This window comes from Eleginops maclovinus, chromosome 16, assembly GCF_036324505.1.
Source record: "Eleginops maclovinus isolate JMC-PN-2008 ecotype Puerto Natales chromosome 16, JC_Emac_rtc_rv5, whole genome shotgun sequence".
Lineage (NCBI taxonomy): Eukaryota > Metazoa > Chordata > Actinopteri > Perciformes > Eleginopidae > Eleginops > Eleginops maclovinus.
Window position 1 is genome coordinate 23384736 of NC_086364.1, and position 25367 is coordinate 23410102.

The window sequence follows — 25367 nt, forward strand, 5'->3', positions numbered from 1 at the left end:
CGTTTGCTCGCCAGCGTTGTTTATCGCCGTGCTCTCTCCAGCGGATCCGGAGCAAACAAAGCGTCCGGCAGCAGACGAAAGTCCTCGCTCATGTTCTTCTGCCCCCTCATTATTCCCTGCTTTTATGAACGGTTCTTTCCAGAGTTTTGACCCCGACATTGCGGTTCCCTGAAAGTCTAAATTGTGCCTTTTTGGATTCACCATACATCAAAATAAAGTCCCTCAGAAGAGAGCCTCTTTCATCTGGAGCGCTCACACTCGGGCCATGCTTCTGCGCTGGCCTGTACTTACAGAGCCCGTTTTGACCAAAGCAGAGTTCATGACATTTACAGACAGAGCTTCGATACTTCCTTAACTTCTCCCGCAGTTTCCCCGGCGCTTAGCCTGCAGATAACAATCAGATATCTTTACATGGATTAAGAACAGAACATGAGGTCAACAACCCCCCCCCCCCCCTCGTAAAATATACACCAATACAAGAAAGTAAAAACAAATACCACATGGATGTAGAGTCAAACTGAGTATCGACATTGTTAATGAAAGGCCCTGTGTGTGTGTGTGTGTGTGTGTGTGTGTGTGTGTGTGTGTGTGTGTGTGTGTGTAATACAGAGCTGTATGTAGTATTCAGTGGTGTAAAGTAACTAAGTACATTAACTCAAGTACTGTACTTCAGTAAAATGTTGATGTACTTGTACTTTACTTGAGTATTTCTATACTACTTTGTACTTCTACTCCAATACTTTGATGTAGTACCTTTAAACAATATGATCAACCTGTGACAGAGTATTCCGACACTGTGGTACTTCTACTTTTACTCAAACAAAAGATCTGAGTACTTCAGTTCTGACGGATCAGTGGAGTAGTCTGGTTTGTTTGCCGCTCTGTTCGTCTCAGCGGTGAAACATGGGTTGGACTGCCATCGCATTTCCAAGCTCTCCTCTCTCTTGAGACTATGCCCCTATAGCTTCCCCCCCCCCCCCATTCCTGCACCCCTCTATCGGACAGACAGATTGTGAGAAACCCATCTGTATGTTAAGCCAATCAAACGAATCAATGAATGATCCGATCCATTGATTGCAGTCATAATCATGAGACTCTCAAACCAGACAGATTTTTTTCCTCTTCTTTTTTGAGTCTAGAGTCAAAGTAAGAAAGCAGCCATGTTTGATTAAAACCTCGTTTCTGTTCTGCCATTTTTTTTTTTTGTTGATCCCCTTTTTGCCAGGACTCTCATCGCCTGGTTCTCTTAAGAAGCCGGGGAAATTCGATTTCAGCGCCCTGTCCTCCCAGACCAGGCACCCCCGCATGGCGTTCACCCACCACCCACTGCCAATGCTGGCGGGAGTGAGATCAGGTGAGACCAGATCCAGATCCAGATCGCCCCCCCCCCCCCTCCCTTCTTCTCCTCACCTGTTGTTTTTCCAACCCAGTTCAGATCGAACCACGCCCCCGTCATCATGTGGAAGTGGGCGTGGTTAAACCTCAACTGGGTTGTCAAAATGATAGATGCGCCCCCCTGCCACCCACTCCCCACCTCTTCAGGCCCCATCCCTCCCCCTGGTGCAGAGGTGGATCTATGGGTGCTCACCTTTGCCCCCCCCCCCCATAGGGTGCAGGTCAAACTGGTGACGGAGCTTCTAGGGATTCTGGGAGTTTGAGTTTTCTGGGTCTGTGCAGTCTCTGGTTGGTGGTGTAATGTCTTTCCTCTGATGATCAGGACCTGGGGGGGTGGGGGGTGGTCCGCATACTGTCAATGGCAGAAATGATAACGCTTCATGCTCTGGCTTTTGTTCCTTAATGACGTACACAGTTCAAGTGTTGTTTACTATTTGTACTTGTTGACACACTGCTTCTTTTTGTACACGTTTCTCTTGTTTGTTTTTGATTTTCCCCTTCAGTGCAAAACACAGAAGTATGCATGATGTCCATCTGAACCCCCCCACCCTTCTCAAAATACAAAAGAAATAAATGAATAAGTATTAGTAGGGTTAGGATTATTATAATGAAGAATGCATGCTCAAGAGTTAATTCAGAATAAATAAAGTAAATTATAAACACAATGATAATAAATATATATACTATTATAGACCATAAGAATTATAATATGAGAAATGAATATACCCTAAAAACATGTATGATCATTGAGGGTTGTTTTTTAAATATTCTACATATTGTTTCGTTGCCTCACATCAAAATTGAACCCCAGCCTGCATAACGTCCTGGAGGTAAAAGAGTTTTAGAAAGCGTTGGAGTTGAGATTAATGGAGTTGCATCGAATTGCATTATGGGATATGTAGGATCCAGCCATTGAAAGTGAAATGAAAGTAGACTAAATGAAAAGCGAAAAGCTAATTCAAACAATATGTCAGCCTCTAATGTATATTTCTTAATTATAAAACGCATTTTAACATTGAAATCCTGCTAGTAATCAAAACCACATCTGATTACACCTTTTTTATGTCACTGTAACGGAACACAGACAGACAGACAGACAGACACACAGACAGACAGACAGACACACACACAGACAGACAGACACACACACAGACAGACAGACATACATACACACAGACAGAAGTTCTGTAGCGACATCAAAGGCCGTCTCACCAGCGAACAGATGTGGAGCAATGAGGTCGACCGCCATTTAAACCGTCCTGCGTGTCTGTTGACAGACCCTTCGCTGCTCAAGATGTACAGCAAACACACACACACACACACACACACACACACACCCTATTCATGTTGTGGCCAGCTGATGTGTTTATTTTTACACACACTTTCGCCGGCGTGACAGAGCCACCCGACATCAGCAGAGTTCTCTTTCTGTGTGGAGACTGTCTGGGAGGTTCGTGGTGGTCTCCAGTGCCTCAGTGCTGCCCAGAAAAACTGCTCCTGGAGTCGAGGCGTTTCTGGGCAGCAGAGCGCCGGTGGTCGTTGGTCTGCTTTGTGCGCTCGCCTTTGTCATGACTGCATAGTGAGTAAGATGCACAGGAAGACTACTAAATATTAGCTGAATCTGTTTGGAAAGCAAGCAGAGGACAGAGCTGGACATGTTGAATCATGAGCTGAAACAACTACTGTAATAATAACAGACATACGGAGAAGAATCTCAAACTAAATCCTGGGAGTAAAGGAGAGAAGATTCATCAGATTCATCAGATTCATCAGATTCATCACATTCATCAGATTCATCAGATTCATCAGATTCATCAGATTCATCAGATTAAAAAGCATTCTAGAGAATTCTGAAAAAGTATGGATTAAATGCTAAAATACTTTATATACTAAATAAAGTTTAAGTTAAGGTACTTCTACTTTTACTCAAGTACTACATCTGAGTACTTCTACTTTTACTCAAGTACTACATCTGAGTACTTCTACTTTTACTCAAGTACTACATCTGAGTACTTCTACTTTTACTCAAGTACTACATCTGAGTACTTCTACTTTTACTCAAGTACTACATCTGAGTACTTCTACTTTTACTCAAGTACTACATCTGAGTACTTCTACTTTTACTCAAGTACTACATCTGAGTACTTCTACTTTAACTCAAGTACAAGACCTGAGTACTTCTACTTTTACTCAAGTACTACATCTGAGTACTTCTACTTTTACTCGGGTACACGATCTGAGTACTTCTACTTTTACTCAAGTACTACATCTGAGTACTTCTACTTTACTCAAGTACATCTGAGTACTTCTACTTTACTGAAGTACAAGACCTGAGTACTTCTACTTTTACTCGGGTACACGATCTGAGTACTTCTACTTTACTCAAGTACTAGATCTGAGTACTTCTACTTTACTCAAGTACAAGATCTGAGTACTTCTACTTTACTCAAGTACAAGATCTGAGTACTTCTACTTTACTCAAGTACAAGACCTGAGTACTTCTACTTTTACTCAAGTACAAGATCTGAGTACTTCTACTTTACTCAAGAACAAGATCTGAGTACTTCTACTTTACTCAAGTACAAGATCAGAGTACTTCTACTTTACTCAAGTACAAGACCTGAGTACTTCTACTTTACTCAAGTACAAGATCTGAGTACTTCTACTTTACTCAAGTACAAGACCTGAGTACTTCTACTTTACTCAAGTACAAGACCTGAGTACTTCTACTTTACTCAAGTACAAGACCTGAGTACTTCTACTTTACTCAAGTACAAGACCTGAGTACTTCTACTTTTACTCGGGTACAAGACCTGAATACTTCTACTTTTACTCGGGTACAAGACCTGAGTACTTCCACTTTTACTCGGGTACAAGACCTGAGTACTTGTACTTCTACTCGGGTACCAGACTTAGTGGGTTAAATGGGAATAAAGGGTTGAAAGCGTTCGCTCAACGTAACGATTAAAATGAGCTAAACATAATTTGTTAATTGTTAAAAAGATGTGAGCTAAACGTTATAACTTCATTGTTCAGATAAATTGCTTAAGGTAATGAATACTTGTCGAACGTTATAAATACATTTATTTTCCTAAAAGTTTTAAATATTGAGCTAAAGGTAGCGACAGGATGCTAGCAGTAATGACGCTAGCTTAAGCTAATAGCGCTGACATTCAGTAGTCAGTATCCATGGTTAGGGTTGATGCATCTGAAAGGGTTGTTGGGGGGTCCATCATACATCAGAAAGGTTGGGAACCATGAGGGAGAGTAGGTAGAGGGGGGTGCAAGGATTCCTCTTTATCTCCCCCCACCTTCCCATCACAAACCCCCTCCCTGTACCCTCCAATGCCTGGCCTGCACCCAGTCTGTAATGGGATTAGTGGGGTCTAAAATAAGCGGGCGGGGGGGCAGCCTGGCATGGCAGCAAGGTGTTGCTATAGGCCTCTGTCTGGGGGGGGGGGGTGATGCTGTCTGGTTGGCATGAAGTACACACTCACACACACACTGTATTAAGGCAGAGTGCTGGCAGCGCGGAGGGGCAGCTGGGTGTCAGACGCAACCAGAACCTCTAATACAAATCAAGGAGGTTCAGTAATGGATACAGGTCTGACAGAGGGGGCTTTGTGCTCCCCTCTCTCACATTCATACCCGGCTCTGTTTGATGCCAGGTCCTCTGTGTTCCCCTCTTGAGAAGCAACAATACGAGCGCTGCTTTATAAGAGAATTATCCGCTTAACGCAGATATATTTACCATCTACACACCTGTCCTACTCCTCATTTTGTACTTTGACCCCACTATAATTCAGAGGTAAATGGTGTACTTTTCCTCCACTACATGTATTTAATCCCTGTAGTTGCTAGGCAGATTAGGATGAATGATGGTAAATATAATCTCCCTTAAATCAGACTGTAGTTCACCTGCAGTAAATCCAGCAGCTACCCTGCAGTATACAAAGCCATTCAAACTAGCTGCACCTTTACCAGCTCTGAGAACACTTTAATGATCAATCATTATAAAACATATCAGAGATATTATTCTGAAATGGACCAATCAGACAATGAGTACTTTTACTGTCACTACTTTAAGTACATTTAGAGGAGAGTACTTTCTACTTTCACTGGAGGAACATTTAGAATACTTTCACTGTGACAGAGTATTCCTACACTCTGGTACTTCTACTTTACTCAAGTACAAGATCTGAGTACTTCTACTTTACTCAAGTACAAGACCTGAGTACTTCTACTTTACTCAAGTACAAGACCTGAGTACTTCTACTTTACTCAAGTACAAGACCTGAGTACTTCTACTTTACTCAAGTACAAGATCTGAGTACTTCTACTTTACTCAAGTACAAGATCTGAGTACTTCTACTTTACTCAAGAACAAGACCTGAGTACTTCTACTTTACTCAAGTACAAGATCTGAGTACTTCTACTTTTACTCAAGTACAAGACCTGAGTACTTCTACTTTACTGAAGTACAAGACCTGAGTACTTCTACTTTCACTCAAGTACAAGACCTGAGTACTTCTACTTTTACTCAAGTACAAGACCTGAGTACTTCTACTTTACTGAAGTACAAGACCTGAGTACTTCTACTTTTACTCAAGTACAAGACCTGAGTACTTCTACTTTACTGAAGTACAAGACCTGAGTACTTCTACTTTTACTCAAATACAAGACCTGAGTACTTCTACTTTACTCAAGTACAAGACCTGAGTACTTCTACTTTACTCAAGTACAAGATCTGAGTACTTCTACTTTACTCAAGTACAAGATCTGAGTACTTCTACTTTACTCAAGTACAAGATCTGAGTACTTCTACTTTACTCAAGTACCAGACCTGAGTACTTCTACTTTACTCAAGTACCAGACCTGAGTCCCTCCTCTGTTTGTAACTAGTTATTGTGACGGATTTCATCTCTAAGTATCCCTGGTACACAGATACCCTCCCTCACATGTATTTCTCCACGGATCTGAAGCCCCAGCAGAACTTGGACACAGTGCAGATTAATTCTGTCGTAGAAACAAAATGTGTCAGATGAGAAACGGCTTCACCGTCTGGATGCCAAGCTGCATCGATGCCAATGAATCACACCCTTGAAACAGCACACAGGCGTGCAGGCTTTAAAAGCGGCTAATTTAAGACAGCACTCAATGATCTCTTTGTTCTTTCTGTGTGTGCAAGCTCTCTGGATCAGATTGTAAAAGCATAGCGCTCGCATGTACACTCAGGTGTCTGTGCAGGTCTGAATGGTGTCGAGTGTTACGTTGTTTTCTTTTATTGTGTACATGTGAATGCAATATGTGTGTAAATCTCCGCTGTGAAGCTGTATGGAGTGATCATAAAACATTATGAGCAAAGCTATTAACTTGAAATCAGCTTTTCTTGGCAAAAAAACAACATTCCTTTCATGTACGATATTTCAAAACCAAATTTATGCTTTCCTGTTGTGATGTGTTATAGAGTGGTGCAGGGACGTCGTGTTTTTGTAGTGGACCCTGAAGGCAGCATCTCCTGGTTCAATGGGATTTCTCTATTGCATATTGGGTTATTAATCTCTGTGCCAAACATTCTTCTTACATGTTTAGTTGAGCAGGATAATCTCCATATATTAACACCACTTAATGATTTTTCAAATGAAAGGCTTAATGTTGGGCTATAAAGGAACTACAGCATGGTCACATGACTTCACGCCTCCACCGCTAAGCTAAAGGAGGCTAATGTTGGGCTATAAAGGAACTACAGCACGGTCACATGACTTCAGGTCACCACCGTTAAGCTAAAGGCGGCTAATGTTGGGCTATAAAGGAACTACAGCACGGTCACATGACTTCAGGTCACCACCGCTAAGCTAAAGGAGGCTAATGTTGGGCTATAAAGGAACTACAGCACGGTCACATGACTTCAGGTCACCACCGTTAAGCTAAAGGCGGCTAATGTTGGGCTATAAAGGAACTACAGCACGGTCACATGACTTCAGGTCACCACCGCTAAGCTAAAGGAGGCTAATGTTGGGCTATAAAGGAACTACAGCACGGTCACATGACTTCAGGTCACCACCGCTAAGCTAAAGGAGGCTAATGTTGGGCTATAAAGGAACTACAGCACGGTCACATGACTTCAGGTCACCACCGCTAAGCTAAAGGAGGCTAATGTTGGGCTATAAAGGAACTACAGCACGGTCACATGACTTCAGGTCACCACCGCTAAGCTAAAGGAGGCTAATGTTGGGCTATAAAGGAACTACAGCACGGTCACATGACTTCAGGTCACCACCGTTAAGCTAAAGGCGGCTAATGTTGGGCTATAAAGGAACTACAGCACGGTCACATGACTTCAGGTCACCACCGCTAAGCTAAAGGAGGCTAATGTTGGGCTATAAAGGAACTACAGCACGGTCACATGACTTCAGGTCACCACCGCTAAGCTAAAGGAGGCTAACGTTGGGCTATAAAGGAACTACAGCACGGTCACATGACTTCAGGTCACCACCGCTAAGCTAAAGGAGGCTAATGTTGGGCGTGATGACGTTTAGTCGTCTCATTTTGACACTTGTTAGCAACCGCCGTTTTTAACTTTACCAGTGGGGTATTTACTGACATTTATTTACTTTATGTCGTAGAAAAAAACTCTCCTGTTTTAACCACAGAGCTTATTTAAGGCTAACAAAAACACATTCAGAAAAAGCTTCCATACCAGGGGACACAAAGTGCTAAAATGCTGACTCATTTCTGGGTTAAGGACTCATTCCTGCACCACTCTATTGTTGCTAACCACTCCCACGTGTACCAGGAACTCATGTCTTCTCGCTCTGTGCATCTCTCTCCACTTTCCTCTAATAGAAATGTCTCTGTTGGCAGGGAGTCCCCGAGCTTCAGCCTCGGCGTTGCACTTCCCGTCTCCCTCCATCATCCAGCAGTCCAGCCCCTACTTCACCCACCCAACCATCCGATACCACCACCACCCTGGACAGGATCCCCTGAAGGAGTTTGTGCAGTTTGTCTGTGCTGACGGATCAGGGCAGGCATCCGGACAGGTAAGGACGTTTAAACTGGAACTGTGTGCCCCACCTTGCATGCCTTCGAGTTGCAGGATTCTTCCTTCTGGTAATCGTGTTTAATGCAGTTAGCAATTATAGGTATTATAAAACAGAAAGTAGAAGAATATTAAAGTTTACTTTCATGTATAATAATGCATTCATTATCACAGTAAGAGGAGCTGAGTTGTAAAATAAGAGCTAACTATAAACAATATATAACATTTCAAAATAAGACACATGTTAAAATATGTGGAGTTTACACAGAAGAATATTAGTGCTGAATGTGATATGGAATAAACAAACTAAACTACTGTACTACTGCACTTTAAGTACCAATGAATCTATAGCACTGGAGTTTTACTTTGAAAAGCATTCGTCTCATGTATTGTGGTTTCATTTCCCCTCTTTGAAATTCAGTTTTTTTAAAATGTAGGTTTGGAAATGAAGAAATGTTCAGATGTTTTCAGCTGGAATTTGTTTGTGGATCAAGTGGACAAAACCTCACTTAAAGAAACCAGTTTTGTCATTTATATGTTACATTTAGATTCACCTGAATTTAAACCTACTTTTTCCGAGCTATCGTTAAATGTTTTTGAATTTATAAAACTGAGGACAAACTTGAAATCGAGGTTGGAAATTGTCCGTCTTCATAGAACTGTCTGAACATTTTGGAGAGAGGAATTCAAACCACAAAACATACACCACATTAAGGTGTTTCCAATGTTGTGTTAGCTCCAATTTCAAAATAAGAGCGCTCACGGTGAACACAGGAGCACACCTCACAAGTAAACACACTAGACATTTGTTTACTACAGATCTCTGTATTGTCTTGTCAATGTCATTTTACTGTTTCAGACCCCGACGTTTTTCCCTTCCTCCCTTTTTTCTTATGTTTATTTTATATTTTTGCTCCACCAAACCCCTCAGAAGTTCTCACCATCAGAGTGAATCAGTCAGAGAACACTCCAGCATTTCCGTCCTGTGTTGTTCCATCGTGTTTCTGTTTCCATCTCTAGCCGATTTCCGTTGGAGTTTGGTTGTTTTGGTGCTGGTATCGTTGGTGGTGTTGTGCTTGTGTAGACGAGTCCCATGGTTTTTTGATTTCTTCCCATCTTCTTGGACGAACCCAGTCAATAATTTGCTCACTTTCCTCCTCCTCCTCCACCCACCACGGACCCCCTGCTGTGGAGCCTCTCACCTCCAGCTCCCTCTCAAACCCCCGTGGTGATTATTATTTTCCACACCTCCATAAAAGATGCCGTCCACATACCTCATTCCTTTGGTTGTTGTTTCCCACCTTCCTACCTCCTTTTCACCATCCCCCTCCTTCCGTCATGGATATTTTTGTGGACCTCCTGAGCCGCGTCCATTTTCCATCCCGTTTTTTGCGGATTGTCGCATGTCGTCCTCCTGACCCTGTTTGTGTTGTCTGCAGCCAAACGGGAGCGGCCAGAGCAAAATGCCGGGCTCCTTCTTGCTGCCTCCACCTCCCCCAGTGGCCCGCCCAGTGCCCCTCCCCATGCCCGACTCTAAACCCAACAGCACGCCCCCCGACGGCGGACTCTCCTCGCCCGCATCTCCGTGTAAGTGACCCCGCAGAGACAAAAACCAAACCGACAATAAAAAAAATCTGAAAGTCCCCGAGACCCTCTCCAGTGAAAAGACCCCTGCCATTGTTCTTCCTCCAACTTCGTGCCCATCATTGTTCGTGTATATCCAACATCTCACCTCCGTTAACCGTGGGAAGGCAATGGAAACCCGCACAGGACAAACAGTGGAGCTCAGAGTAGATCAAGGACACGTATGTCTTCATAACCCACTCCTGTGGTGCTCCTCAGGGTTCTGTACTGGGCCCCCATCAGTTTGAGTCCCCTCTGTGTTGGACTCAAGTTCTTTCATTTCACGATGGACTCACTAGCAAACAAATGATTTGGTTGTTCATTTATTTTTAGTTGTGAAGAGCACAAATACAGTGGTGCAGGGATGAGTCCTTAAACCCGAAAGTTAGTCAACATTTCCCCTTCTGTGCCCTCTGGAAGTCAATGGTTTCTTGAACTTGTTTGTGGTTGGATGACTGACAAAGCTTCATACTCAACCCAGTTCTTCTATCCCATGATGGACTAATTAGCCAACTTAAAACATGTATTTATTGATTCTTACGTAAAGAGCACACATTTAGGGCAGTGAAGTTGTTCAGCCTCCCAAACATCCCAGTAGAATCTGGACGCTGGTGGAAAAGATCTAGTTCAACTTGTGTTTGGTAGAGCAAAGTCATCAGGGTGTTTTTGTCTGATTGATAGCAGGATAGGTTGTGTTTTTAAGATCCAGTCGTGGGGCTTTTCTCACCACACCTGTGACAGGAGGGGCACTGGATGGAGCACTTTTTCTGTTTTAGCTTTCCTTTAAACGTAGTGTTTGCGTTTTACCCCCCAGTCAGCGTGTCCAAGTCTTTTATGTCTTATGTATGTTATTCCAGTTGTTAGAAACACATGGATATATATATATACTGTATATGTCCATACACTTAAATTCTCCTTCTCTCTGTCTCTCTTCCACTTGTCCTGCCTTCTTTTCCTCCACACAAACACATAAGTCTGCATCCTGAATTCCTCAGTGGGTTTCAGAGGCTGGAGTCCACCGGGTACCGAGAACTGCCCTAAATTAGTCAGAGGCTTTGATGCCAGAGGCTTTCTAAAGTCCCTGACTGATCCTCACTGTCAGGTTCCTGGTGTGATCAATCACTTCAAACTGAGTTTATCAGCGGGAGTTAATCACTCGGGGAAATCTAAGTTTGCATACTAGATTTTGGCACACTTGTCCGTTGAGTTTTGCTGACCTCAATGCAATATATCAGTGCTTTGGGTTTAAGTAAATTAATCACGAGGTTTATAATCCAGTACTATATGCTATACTTCCTGAATGGAAAGTTTGACATTCGTTACCACCCCCGTAGATGTACGATAAATATAAATTAGCCTAGCTTGGCATAAAGACTGGAAGCAAGCCTGGCTCTAGTAAAAGGTAACATTATCCGACCAGAACTTCTAAACTGATCAACACGTATTATATAGTTTGTTTTCTTCCTACCAAAACCTCAATGGGTAAAAACACCACATTGTAGTTTAATGAGACGACTAAACGTCACCACGCCCAACGTTAGCCACCTTTAGCTTAGCGGTGGAGACGTGAAGTCATGTGACCGTGCTGTAGTTCCTTTATAGCCCAACATTAGCCTCCTTTAGCTTAGCGGTGGAGACGTGAAGTCATGTGACCGTGCTGTAGTTCCTTTATAGCCCAACATTAGCCACCTTTAGCTTAGCGGTGGAGACGTGAAGTCATGTGACCGTGCTGTAGTTCCTTTATAGCCCAACATTAGCCACCTTTAGCTTAGCGGTGGAGACGTGAAGTCATGTGACCGTGCTGTAGTTCCTCTATAGCCCATAGTTAGCTTTTTACTTCAGAAATCGTGTTCGAAAAAGTGTTGTTAATATGCGGAGATTATCCTGCTGAACTAAACGTGTAAGTATGATAAACGTTTGAGATTATTTTCCGCAACAACCCCTAAATCACACAGAGAGCCTGATTGTTCCAGGGTGATGCTGCCTTCAGGGTCCAAAACAGAAATACCTGCACCACTCCTTGTCTCTATTCCTTTGAGTCACCACCTCCCTGACACCTTCTTTGTTTCTCCTCTGTTTCTCCAGCATACTCCACGCCAGGCGCCACAGCTCCCAACAGGTTTGTCGGCATCGGATCACGGGACAACAACTTTCTGAACATCCCGCAGCAGACGCAGGTACAGAAACACTCTCTCTGTTCTGAATGCGATATTACGGAACTCAGGAAACTTGTTAACTCCGTGGATGTTCGCCAACATATTTCGTATTCCCTCTCTGCCTAAAACCTGCTGCTGCTGGGTTTCCTCCACCTCTCCTCCACAGCGCACCATCAGTGTGCATCTGTACTTTACTGAACTGTGTGGTTCACCATATGTGCTCCAATGTTTATTTGGCTCGTATGGAGACAACATTCAGGCCCTCGCTGCCTCTAACACTCCTATGATCCTTCACTTTAGTAGAAATACTACGGTCTTAAAACAAGTAAAAATCCTTCAAATGTTTCTTAAGTAGGAATACAAAAGTATTAAAAGTACTGGTATGTCAAAATAGTCCTTCAGTAAATCGACTTTCATTCAAACCACTGCTTCCTTCCCTCTCCGCCCACGCCTCCTCCATTACCTCCAGTACTTTTCTCATTAGTGTTTCACCACTCCCACCTGGAGCCTCTGAACACATGGAAACCATCTGAAGCTGATCCTCCCTGTTCATCTGCACTCTTACTTTCCATTCCCCCCATTACTGACGGTATTCCCCCTTCCTCACTTCATCACTCTTCGGTTGCTCATCCACTTTTTACACCTGAACATCAGCAGGAGAGGACTCTTTAAAGTAGAGACGCTACATACTGATATACACCTGAACATCAGCAGGAGAGGACTCTTTAAAGTAGAGACTCTACATACTGATATACACCTGAACATCAGCAGGAGAGGACTCTTTAAAGTAGAGACACTACATACTGATATACACCTGAACATCAGCAGGAGAGGACTCTTTAAAGTAGAGACTCTACATACTGATATACACCTGAACATCAGCAGGAGAGGACTCTTTAAAGTAGAGACACTACATACTGATATACACCTGAACATCAGCAGGAGAGGACTCTTTAAAGTAGACACTCTACATACTGATATACACCTGAACATCAGCAGGAGAGGACTCTTTAAAGTAGAGACACTACATACTGATATACACCTGAACATCAGCAGGAGAGGACTCTTTAAAGTAGAGACACTACATACTGATATACACCTGAGCATCAGCAGGAGAGGACTCTTTAAAGTAGAGACACTACATACTGATATACACCTGAACATCAGCAGGAGAGGACTCTTTAAAGTAGAGACACTACATACTGATATACACCTGAACATCAGCAGGAGAGGACTCTTTAAAGTAGAGACACTACATACTGATATACACCTGAACATCAGCAGGAGAGGACTCTTTAAAGTAGAGACTCTACATACTGATATACACCTGAACATCAGCAGGACATTTCCTCTTTAAGCGATTTACTTCAGAATTAGATCTGAGTTCTTCCACCTCTGACATCCTAACACTCTCTCCGTCTCTCTGCGGATCATCATCAATCTCTTTGAGTCCTTTTGTCTGAAAGGCACATGCTAACCATTAGCGCTGTGTGCTTTGGGTCTGCGTGTGAAAGTAGAACCAGACTGCAGACGTTATGTCAGAACAGAACATCAATATGAAGACAGGCGACACGGCCAAAAACATGTCAATTATTCAGACACTTATTACTTTCTGAGCAAGGCTGTTTCTCACGGTTCAGAACGCTGTGCAAAGGCTGCAGGAATAAGAAGAACAATAAAAATGTAAAATTAGAGTTTGCTGGTACTGTAAGACAGATACAGTTTGAGCTGCATAGGGTAATAATATGAAAGTGGAAGTATAAGGGACATAAAATAGAAACTCAAGTAATGTACCTCCAAATTCTACTGAAACTGAGTGTTTGAGTACTTTTACTTTGTAGGGACCCATCACTCTGTGGGCTCTTGGCGCCCTCCAGTGGCCGAGGTTAGGTACTGCACACAGGGGAAATAGAGAGAGTATGGGGGTGGGGAGGGGACAGGGTTTTTTTGGCCCTTAAAGAAGTCACGTCCCGGCCGTCTCGTTACCCCCAGCAACCAGACATGATGTCAGAGCCATTTGATCTTGAATTTAAGGGAAGAAAGGAGGGTGGTCACTGTCTGCTGCCGGGGGTTCAACAGGGAGATGGATGTGTGTGCTGCCCAAAGCATGCTGGGACGGTGCCCGGGGGAGGAGGGTAGAAAGGGGAGGGGGTATTCATGCGACCTGTTCGAGTCAAACACAACAAAAGCTCCCAGCCCCCCCAAGGCTCGGAGGAGTTTCCAAGGATCGACTTCCAGGATGTCGCTGCCAGATCCTGCAGGCCTAGCAGCAGACCTGACCCCGATCTGCACCCGGATCACGCTGAGTGGGAGATCCCAACGAGAGGAGGGTGCAGAGGACGGGGAGTGCCAGACAACTGCCTGGCCGCTACCAGCCATTTACTGCCATGCCAAACCCGAGAGACACTCCAGAAATACAGAATAGAGTGGAGTTCTTAATCCAGGACATTTATTTTAGACGTGCAAAAGAGAAAGAGCCTGGGCACAATTCAAATGTCAACTTCTAACTTTATTTATCACCAATCAGTAGAGCCGTGTTTGCTCTTGGTCAAATTCTAAGCAGGGTTATTGTGTTGGGATTGCTTCAGAGTGTACAGGGTTGAACGATGCCATCTTTCGTACCGTTGTGTCTCAACCAGGAGATCCTAGCCTCAAACTCTGCTTCTCTTATTAATTCATTGCACAGTTCACTGGTTTTAATTCTAACGTGATCTCTTCCCTCCCCTCTTCTGTTTCAGTCTTGGTTCCTCTGACAAGATCTGTGCACAAACCAGCAACTAGAGATCTTTCTTTACAATCGGAAATAAGAAGAGAGAGATAAAACCTGTTCTCCAACAAACCCACCGACCTGACAGTACCTGATATTTTAGGAAATATAACCCGAAGCCACGCAGGAAAACCACAGCAGCTTTTCAGAGGAGGGAGGACCCGATGGAGAGGGAGCGACGGAGAGGAAAAGACGAATGGATGGACATGAGGACGCCGGGATGAAGCACAACTGAGGAGGGGGAAGCGGCGTCCTTTACTTCGTGAGGATGTGTCGTAAAGAACGGCGAGAAAACAAAACCAGGTTTCTCACAGTCCCCCTGCGTTGCATCCACCGATGAAAGCTGCAGTCCTGTGACGTCCCCCAAATTGACCCTCTGAAAGACTCTACAAAGTCCCTTTTTACCCTGCTACTAACTAGAGAGAGACCATGCCAAAACGTATCTCCATTAAGGGTTGCACTAGAAGCCGAATCAATTAACACTAATCCTAACGATGTGCACTATTTACCTGCGAGGTGAACCCGCCCGGTGAGAGTTTTAAAGAGGAAACAACTGAGGTACACGAAGCCTGCACGAGTCCTCGACCCCCTCAACAAATCATTGGCCTCCGCTCATTGTCCCTGCACAAACACACACACACACACACACACACACACACACACACACACACACACAGTTGCCCAGTTTTAGTTTGTAGTATCCACAGGTGGTGTGTTATCATATTCGACACACACTAACTCACTAACTATTCAATTTGATATCCACACACACACACACACACACACACACACTGATAATCCCAGTGTGTGTGTGTGTGTGTGTGTGTCTGTACATCAGTACTGACAGTGACTTTAGACAGCAGCTATTGGTTCCCCTTTGCCCTCTTGTTGTGATGTAGATGAATGATTTTGTTATCTCGTGTGTGTTCTCTTATTTGAATTTATTCCTTTTGGATTTGTACTATTTTTTAATTGTTTTGTATTGAATGACAGCACCTTATAGAGAAACACAGTGGGATGTCGAGGCGGTGCAGACAGGGTGGCAGCTGACCCGGGTCAAAGACAGTTTGGCTTTTCGGAAATTTGGGATTTTCACCAAGAGTTAGACGAGAAGAACGATACCACTCGCATCTGTACATGAGATACGAAGCTAAGATGAACAGCTGGTTAGCTTAGCATAAAGGTGGGAAACGGGGCCTGGCAACACTCAATATTCTACAAAGATCCTTACAAATCAGCTAAAGTACATTTCCAATACTCATGGACTTATATCACTTTATGAAAAGAAAGGAGTCCAATATTCGGAATAACAAATCTCTCCTAAAGAAACAGGTTGAGTAGCCTTTACAATATCAATACCCTTTAATAACTCACCATTTAAATAGAAATAAATTATTGACACATATTGGAGGTAAATATGTATTCAATGATATTTTGTAGTTTGCTTTAATCGCTGTGCTAAATTTGATAACTTAGCTTCCTAGGGCCCATGCACACTACAGTTAGCATAAACGTAGCCGTGCTAATTGGTTTATGTTTGCCCAGAGCTAGGCTAGCTGTTTCCTGCCCGTTTCCAGTCTGTGCGCTAAGCTAAGCTAACCGTCCGCTAGCTGCCTCTTCACCACTATGCGAGTGGCGTCCAACTTTCCAGCTAAAAAGTTCCACACGGTCAAACTGGGGTGATATTTCTCAGTACCAGATGGACGACCACACACTGCAGGGTTTTGACAATCACAGGAAGATTATTCTCTGGGGGAATTTACCTGCTGAACCACGCAGATACTCAGCGGTTGAGCCCGGGTCAGGCTGCCGGCGGCGGTGATAGACAAACCGAACCGAGGAGGGAAGGTTGCTGAAGACAGGACGCAGAGAGGGGAAAGAGAGTAGCTCTTCTTCTTCTTGCTCCTGGAAAAGTTTACCCTGATGTTTACACTCCCAGACGGGCCGATGCTCCAAGAGCAGAGGGGCCACACTGCGGAGCAAAATATGAATATGTGACATATCTGAGCGGAGCGAGGGCCTCTGAGGCTGACGGTGGACGATCACACGTGTGCACAAATCTGATTTGATGCACAGGAAAGGATTTCCCCCCCAACACACACACACACACACACACACACACCAGCACTCCCCCTATTGAGTGGTGCAGGGATGAAAAAACCTGGTAGTTAGTTAGCATTTTTAGCGCTTTCTGTTCCCTCGTCTGGAAGGTTTTTAAATCAAAAAAGGTCTGTGGTTAACACGAGAGATTTTAATTGTACGACATAAAACACGTCAGCAAACGGCAGTTGCTAACGTCAAAAGGCTAAACATTAGCCACCTTTAGCTTAGCGGTGGTGACGCAAAGTCTTGTGATCTTAGCTTATTATTTGGGAGATTCATTTAAGCTAAAACCATTATAAAGTAGTCGGTAAATATCTGTAAATACCCCACTGGTGGATTTAAAGCGTTTAAATGAGACGACGAAACGTTATCACGCCCAACATTAGCCTCCTTTAGCTTAGCTGTGGTGACCTGAAGTCATGTGACCGTGCTGTAGTTCCTTTATAGCCCAACATTAGCCTCCTTTAGCTTAGCGGTGGAGACCTGAAGTCATGTGACCGTGCTGTAGTTCCTTTATAGCCCAACATTAGCCGCCTTTAGCTTAGCGGTGGTGACCTGAAGTCATGTGACCGTGCTGTAGTTCCTTTATAGCCCAACATTAGCCTCCTTTAGCTTAGCGGTGGTGACCTGAAGTCATGTGACCGTGCTGTAGTTCCTTTATAGCCCAACATTAGCCTCCTTTAGCTTAGCGGTGGTGACCTGAAGTCATGTGACCGTGCTGTAGTTCCTTTATAGCCCAACATTAGCCTCCTTTAGCTTAGCGGTGGAGACCTGAAGTCATGTGACCGTGCTGTAGTTCCTTTATAGCCCAACATTAGCCGTCTTTAGCTTAGCGGTGGTGACCAGAAGTCATGTGACCGTCCTTTATAGCCCAACATTAGCCTCCTTTAGCTTAGCGGTGGAGACCTGAAGTCATGTGACCGTGCTGTAGTTCCTTTATAGCCCAACATTAGCCGTCTTTAGCTTAGCGGTGGTGACCAGAAGTCATGTGACCGTCCTTTATAGCCCAACATTAGCCGTCTTTAGCTTAGCGGTGGTGACCAGAAGTCATGTGACCGTGCTGTAGTTCCTTTATAGCCCAACATTAGCCGTCTTTAGCTTAGCGGTGGTGACCAGAAGTCATGTGACCGTCCTTTATAGCCCAACATTAGCCGTCTTTAGCTTAGCGGTGGTGACCTGAAGTCATGTGACCGTCCTTTATAGCCCAACATAGTTTAGCTAAATGTTTCTTTGTCACATAGATTATTTTCTGCGATAAATCCCAGTGGATTTTGGTGGAGGGAACCAGGGAGATGCTAACTTCCGGGTACGTCCTCCCTGCACCACTGTTGTGAATCGATGAGCCCTTAATGATCAAAACTGCACTAAAACAATCATACCAGCCAACACACGCAGACGGACCGGCGCTCAGCAGAGCACACGTCACCTCTTAGACACACACACGTCAGCAAAGACCACTCACTATTAACGCCCCCCGTGCAATTCAAAGGGAAGTCTTAAAAATAGACAATCTGAGGAGGCCTTTTATGCTTTTTATATCATTCGCCCACGACATAATATTCAGTTATTTCCTGTTAAATCACCCAACCTCACTAAATAACTGGACTGCCTGGCCATGTTCTTCACTGCAGGGAAACACGACATAGTGACCATCTCTCCGGAGAGACTGATTTCTTTTCTAATCTATGGAAGTGCCTCTGTATTCCCATTATGCAATTTGTCAAACATGAATTCAGGTTCTTTTTTCTCACATATAAGCTATAGTGAAAGGTGAAAAAACATGTATGTCAGGAGCGACATGGGGGGGAGGGGGTGGGGGGGGTGACAGCTCACTAGATCATCTTTATATATAATACACATATATATTTATAGATATATACATTTTGTTTTTATTTGCAAGATAAGCTCTGTGGCAGTCTAGTTATTTTTTGAAGCATGGCGCACATCGCATCTGTAAAACCCGCTGATAGAGTCTCTAAAGCCCACCGGATAAGATAAAACCCAACCAGGACAGTGATGAAGCGAGGAGAAACGGTTTGTTGTTTTCTTTGTTTTGATGGGAAGTATTGTTGTTGACATGATGTATGTTGATTGAGCCATGTGCAATGCCTTGGTAGAGGAATTGTGTTTGTTTGTTAGCGATTGTTTGAGGGTGAGAAAAGAGGGAAAGCCCCTCGACGGTTTCCTTTTTAGTTTTAAGTCCACGAGCTCCGGGACTCTAAATACGAGGGCGGTAAAAATATCCCAGTCTTTGTACGTACGTAAGTTCGGGGTAAAATGTTTTTAATTGTTGTTTTTTCCTCTTTTTTTTATGCAAATTCTTTTATTTCTTATGATTTTCAAAAATGTGGGAGGGCTGAAGGAACAATTTTGCAACTCATAAAATATATATCACTATGAAACCTGGTGCTTTCGTAAAAATAATAAAGTACATTCAATCTCTATTATACATAAATATTAAGCAAATTTTAGGAAAACATGCATTATTCTATTTCTCTTTTGTTTTGTATTTACCGAGGGGGGAGGGGTTCATTCATGTGACAAAAGGCATTTTTCCCCCCCAACCTTTTTACACCACGGAGGAAAATCGCATAAGTCTGTGGGACGAGTTTTTTCCCAAATCTGGGATATCGGTGTATAGGGAGAGGGAATCAGCCAGTCATTGAGGTCACCAATTAAAGTGAACCCCCCCACCCCTTACTCTTCTTCCTCGTCCCCCACCTCCCACTGTAAATGATTATAAATACTTGTTTGGTGACGTAGTGTTTCTAGACTCAGAGCATCTTAAAGGTTGTCCCTAAAAAGTGCCTTTTGTTCACAGACTCCATCTAATGTAATCCTGAGTGCCCAAAAAAAAAGCGTTCCCCTCCTTCATACTTCTTCTTCTTCTTCTTCTTCTTCTTCTATATCTTCCTCTTCTTAAAGCAGTATACATAGTACTAAAGGAAATTGGTGTGATTTAGTTCCTCTTTTTATTGTTGAATAATTAAGAAAAGAGTAAAAAAATAATAAAAAAAATCTGTCTTGCTTCTCTTCCTCTGTGTCTCCTGTCTATCTTGGACACTGGATTAGTCTGTAGCCGCTTCCTCTTCCTCCTCCTCTTCCTCCCCCACCTTCCTCCCTTTTCTCTGAACGGCGGGGTTTCAAAGAAAAAGAAAAAAAAAATGACGCAAAGGTTTTTTTTTGTCTGAGCAGAATGCAGTTAGCTCACATGTTATCCTTGTCTGTACGCTTCACATTGTATTACCATACCCATGTTCTTCAGCTTCTCCATTCAGCCAACGCTAATGTAAGTGAACAAGTTACACCACGGGGCTCTGGGCTGCGCTGCGGCCTCAAGAAATAGTTCCTCGGGGAGCCACCACCTGGCGGAGGGATACGAGCACTCGTGGGGGAGCTAAAGCAGGAATGCTAGTTGTTGTTTGTCATCCTTTTTTTTAGTTTTATCTATTTATTTTTTTTATAATTGAATTTGGATTTGCTTTTTTGATTCCTTTTTATTTCCGTGTCGTTGTTACCGCGTATCTTAGGCGGCGGGTCGAGGCTGCGTCGTTGACACCTTCAATTATGCACCTTTCTAGTGGTTGAGTGAGACCAGCTATTTTTTTTATTTTGTACTTTATAAAGGAAAAAATAAAAAGACTTGAAGCACCTTATAAAGAAGCAGACCGGTTCCCCCAGACAGACCGACGGGCTCAGATTTAGCACAATCAATAAAGAGTATTCACCGACGCCATTCGAGTAAAAAATCGCAGTGTTTGATTGACCAAAGCGATATGGTTTTTAAAAGCTGTGCAAAACTAGTTGGTGATTTAAAAAAGCACCGTAAAATTCCACCAGCAAAACAGACAGATTTTTATCCTGCAAAATAAAACAGAGGATCCTATATATGCAACTTTTTACTTCAAACAAACGAAGCCAGCAGCAGTATTATCAATCAAGCCTTTGACAAGTGAACGCATCACAGTTTGAGAAGCCATATCGGAGAAGAGCAGTAGCTTGGGGCAGGGTGTGTGTGTGTGTGTGTGTGTGTGTGTGTGTGTTCGTTCAGTGTCCGCCCCGGCACGGTTCGCAGAGCCCAGTCGGACCCTGTGGCCGAACCGTCCGCCGTTTTTCTGTTTTATTCTTTTTTCCTGTTGGTTTTTTCAGACCTTTTTTAGGTTGCTGGGCAGAGTTTAGGTTAAAAGCCCCCACACACAAGGAGTGCTCTTCACCCTCCCCCACCCCCGTCCTCAGCGCACCCCCCAGAGCCCCTGGTGAAATGCATGTGTTAATTACAGTTTCTTTTCCATAATAATAATAAAACACAGTTTGAAAACACCTTTACCTGATCGAATAAAAGGCTGTTCTGGACTGTACCTCGCCTCTGTGTCTCATTTCTGGTGCTCACTTTACTCAAATCCTCTTCTTCATGTCTGTGACTCTGAAAGTTTCAGGAACAAAGACCCCCTCTCTTTCTGTCCAAATCCAACTCTATAGAAACCTGTCTGAAAATCAGCTGATCACATTTTGGCCACTTTGTGATGTCACAATGTTTTTAGCCAATAACCAACCAAGGTAACCCCCCCCCCCCCCCCACCACCACCACCACCTGATCACCTGAATCTCCTCCTAGAGCACCATTGCGTTTTTCTGAACCAATCACGTCTCAGAGGGGCGTGGCCAGCAGCAGCTCATTAGCATTTAAAGCTACAGACACAGAATCAGCGCTTCAGGAACAGGGCTGAAACGGGATTATGGGATGCTGCAATGATCAGTTTGGTGTTTCAGCCAATCAGAGACAGGCTCTGTATACATCTGAGACCTGGAATATATTGTAAATAAAGAGTATATAATAGGAGACCTTGAAGTAAAAGTAAAACAGTCCAAAACAACTTCATTTTACAAAGAGAAGTCCTGCATTAAAAATGTTCAAAAGTACAAAAGTAGTTAAATGAACTTAAAGGGATAGTCCAGGCGAAAATTGAACCCATTTTGGTTATTAGCAACGCTAATAACCTAAATGTCTTACAGTGCATTCGATCGGGGCAGTGTGCAGAACGCTTCCAAAACAGCATTTTTTAACCACTAACGAGTTGATAGTTTTGGTTAGCGGTAGCTACTATTAGCATTGGCCGAGCTGCCGTGTCGCTCTTACAGTGTGTTCATACGGTGCGTTCTGTACTGGATCACGGTTCGCAAATAAAGGAATATGAACCATCAGTTTGAGAGTTCGACCATCATTTAGCCGGGGACGCTACATAGAGCTCTTTCACATAGAATAATGCAGTTCAATGGAAGCGTCCTTTCTTCTATATCGGGAGATGGGGTTCAACGCTGTGTGTGTACATGTCTGTTCGTTCTACTACCGGTTTTGTGGTGAACGTTCTTATCTGTGTCCAAGTGAAGCGAGTAGATGTCTGTGGTCTCCGGAGTGGATCCCGATCTTCGTCCGCGGTCGATCGCCTGGCTCGCCACTGAACCGCCAAAGGTTCAGAACCGTACCGGTCGATCCCTGATCCAGCAAAACACACATGGAGCAGCAAATACATTTCAATTACTACCGTTTCCATATTCATCACATTACTTTCTACTACTGCTAATCTGATTGATATTCCATCTGTCTCCCTCATAAACATGGAGGTGGCATGGTAGTTTAGCTAGCTACACATTAGCTTTATTGGACACTGAAGTATATACTTGAGCTAGCTTAATGGTGCTACCCGCGACTAGCGTTAGCGCGGTGGCTGGCGACCTTTCTAAAGCCGTTTCTTCACATATCACAATGACACCACGGGGGGTTAACACATTGGATAACATCTCTGCAACTCCGACTGGTTTTAAGAAAAGCATCTCAGTAAGCAGCATGCTCACATGAGCTAACACCAACCAATGCTCTTACCGGAGTTCAACAGAAGGCTAACAGGTTGAGCAGCTCCTCTCTCTCCCTCAACCACTCACCAGACTCTCCTAAAACAAGACATCTATCAACACACTACGCGGGGATGAATCATTCATTTGGGAGGTTTACATCGCATTTCATACCCAGGTTCGTTAGCTCACTCAACGGTCAACGTCGAGCCGTAACCATGAGTACCGGGCTGGTGCGCCACCTTGTGGTGGGGCATGGTACCCTCTCATTAAATGACGTAAATGGGTTCGGTACCATGTGGGTTACAATAGCGTTTGCTTTGAGTTACATGGATATACTGAAGTGCAAAGTATGTCAAAAAAGTATATTCCAATAGTGATTCAAATAAAGGAATGTCCAGCATTTAAAACCTAATCACGTAAAAACACAAAACATCTCAAATATCATTCTAAAACTCTCAGTGACGGTTACCATTGCCCTTTCTTTAATTTTACCCTCTTATTTGAGTCTCTTTTTGAGAGTCATATGGCTTACAAACAAGTATCTATATAGTATATATAAAGTATTGTCTTTTATGCGACACAATTCCTACTGAACACTTATATAAGAAATCGAATTCGTGAAGTATTTTGACTTTAATATTTGAGTCTCCTCCTTTTACTGTGAATCCTTTTATTGGATGCATTCAGTGATGTTTTCTGGCCTCTGTGTTCAAAGTAAACAGCCTGTTTTGAGAGTTTCCGACAGTGGAGGAGTGAAAGTTCAAGGTAAATTATGAACAGTCTGAATATGTTTCTGATCCACTGCAGTGCTTCAGCAGCAGAGGGCGCACTGAGTATCTATAAAGTCCTTTCCATATCACAAGTCTTCATACAGATAAGTATATCAGTATATGTGGGAAATAGTATTATAGTATACCGCAAACTTCCAAAAAACAAACATGTGAATAAAGTCAGAGAATGCTGTTGAAACTCTTTCAGAACATGTCGGTAAGTTAAAATAAAATACAGCATGTGTAATTTTATTTAATGTATTTCATTATATTGTTAAAAAAGTTGTTTTAGAATGTCGAAAATGTCACGTAAAGGTCATTTATTGAAAGTCACAGCTTTTCAAACGTGTGAGAAATAAGTTACATGTTGAATAATGTGATTTTTGGGGAAATTTTGGGGTTTAACTTTTTCAGTCAGGCCCCCCTTGGGTAAGGGAAATATTTTCGAGGCCCCCCGAACCGGGTTCCAACCTAGATCGGAAGCATTAATTATATGTAGTTGTACAAACATTACATTTTCTCTGCTAAGAATACAAACACACATATCCAACTGTACTAGTGATTATGGATAGAACAGGAACAAATGATCCTGAGCGTCTGAGAAATGAACGGTGTTTCTATTTGTTTAATATCAATATACAATATAGTATTCTTCTCAAAGAGCAAACTGTTAGTAAAAAATAAAAACCTGCGTTGAATAAATCTAGCAAGTTGAATTTAAAGACTGGAAAAACATATAAAGACAAAGAACTCAAAAGAGGAGAAGAGGAGGCGTGTAAAACAGACGTGATATTAAAGTAAACAACACGTGAGGAATAAGAAATATAGAAACACTTTGACTACAAATGTGCACAACTAGACAAAGAAATATTAAAAATATGTCAAATATGAGCAATAAATGTGAGAGATAAGAAACATTTAGACATGAATAGAAAACAACAAATGTGAAACAAATTAAAGGTAAATAAATATCAGAAATGGAAAAAAACAGGTTATAAATAGAAGACAATTCAAACAACTGTTAACTCCTGAGATCTTGATATTGAACATAATTCAAAATTAAAGTAGAAATAAAGTATTTTAAATATAAAGACCTCAGACACGGAATTGAGCCTGGTCCGAGTCAGAGTCTTCCTGTCCGAGGTCTCCATTGCCGATCAGAGTCCGAGTCCGTGCACTTGCCTCGTTGCCCGAGTCCTTGTCCGGGTCTCTGTTTCCGGATGTCTGGTCCGAGTCCATGTCCGGGTCTCTGTGTCTGTGTCTCTACGTGTCCGATTCGCAGTCCAATTCTCCGTGTCCGCGTCTCAGTGACCATGTCCGAGTCTATAGTTACGGGTCTCCTTGTGAGTCCGTGTCACGACTCGTTGACTGGTCCGAGTCTCTGTGACAGATTCTTTGACCGAGTCTCCGTGTCCGGGTCTCCATGTCCGAATCCTGGGCGAGTCTCTGTTACCAAGTCCGTGTCTGAGTCTCCGTGTCCGAGTCCTTCACTGAGTCCGTGACTCGCCCTCCGCCAGTCAAGTACATTTGTCCGGGTCTCCGCTTCCAGGTCCGTGTCCGAGTCTCTGCGTCCGAGACCATGTCCGGGTCCATGACCGAGTCCCTGTGTCCGAGTCTCTATGTCTGGGTCTGTTTATTCATTGAATTAAATAATTAATTAA

The 25367-nt window shown here is 43.3% G+C and overlaps 1 protein-coding gene across 10 annotated transcripts in view; it reads left to right on the plus strand.

Annotated features, from left to right (window-relative positions):
• The window catches only part of nfixb (nuclear factor I/Xb), a 175881-nt gene extending 154440 nt beyond the window's left edge, over positions 1 to 21441 (plus strand). For 3 of the 10 annotated variants that reach the window (XM_063904332.1, XM_063904333.1, XM_063904323.1), the window contains 5 exons: positions 1226 to 1354; positions 8260 to 8435; positions 9874 to 10021; positions 12143 to 12234; positions 14952 to 21441. In XM_063904332.1, the coding sequence (XP_063760402.1) occupies positions 1226 to 1354; positions 8260 to 8435; positions 9874 to 10021; positions 12143 to 12234; positions 14952 to 14966 (560 nt within the window). In that variant the 3' untranslated portion in view covers positions 14967 to 21441. Of the gene's footprint in view, positions 1 to 1225; positions 1355 to 8241; positions 8436 to 9873; positions 10022 to 12142; positions 12235 to 14951 lie in introns of all 10 variants that reach the window. The other 7 variants (XM_063904327.1, XM_063904329.1, XM_063904325.1 and 4 more) reach the window with 5 other exon arrangements.
• The last annotated feature ends 3926 nt before the right edge of the window (positions 21442 to 25367 follow it).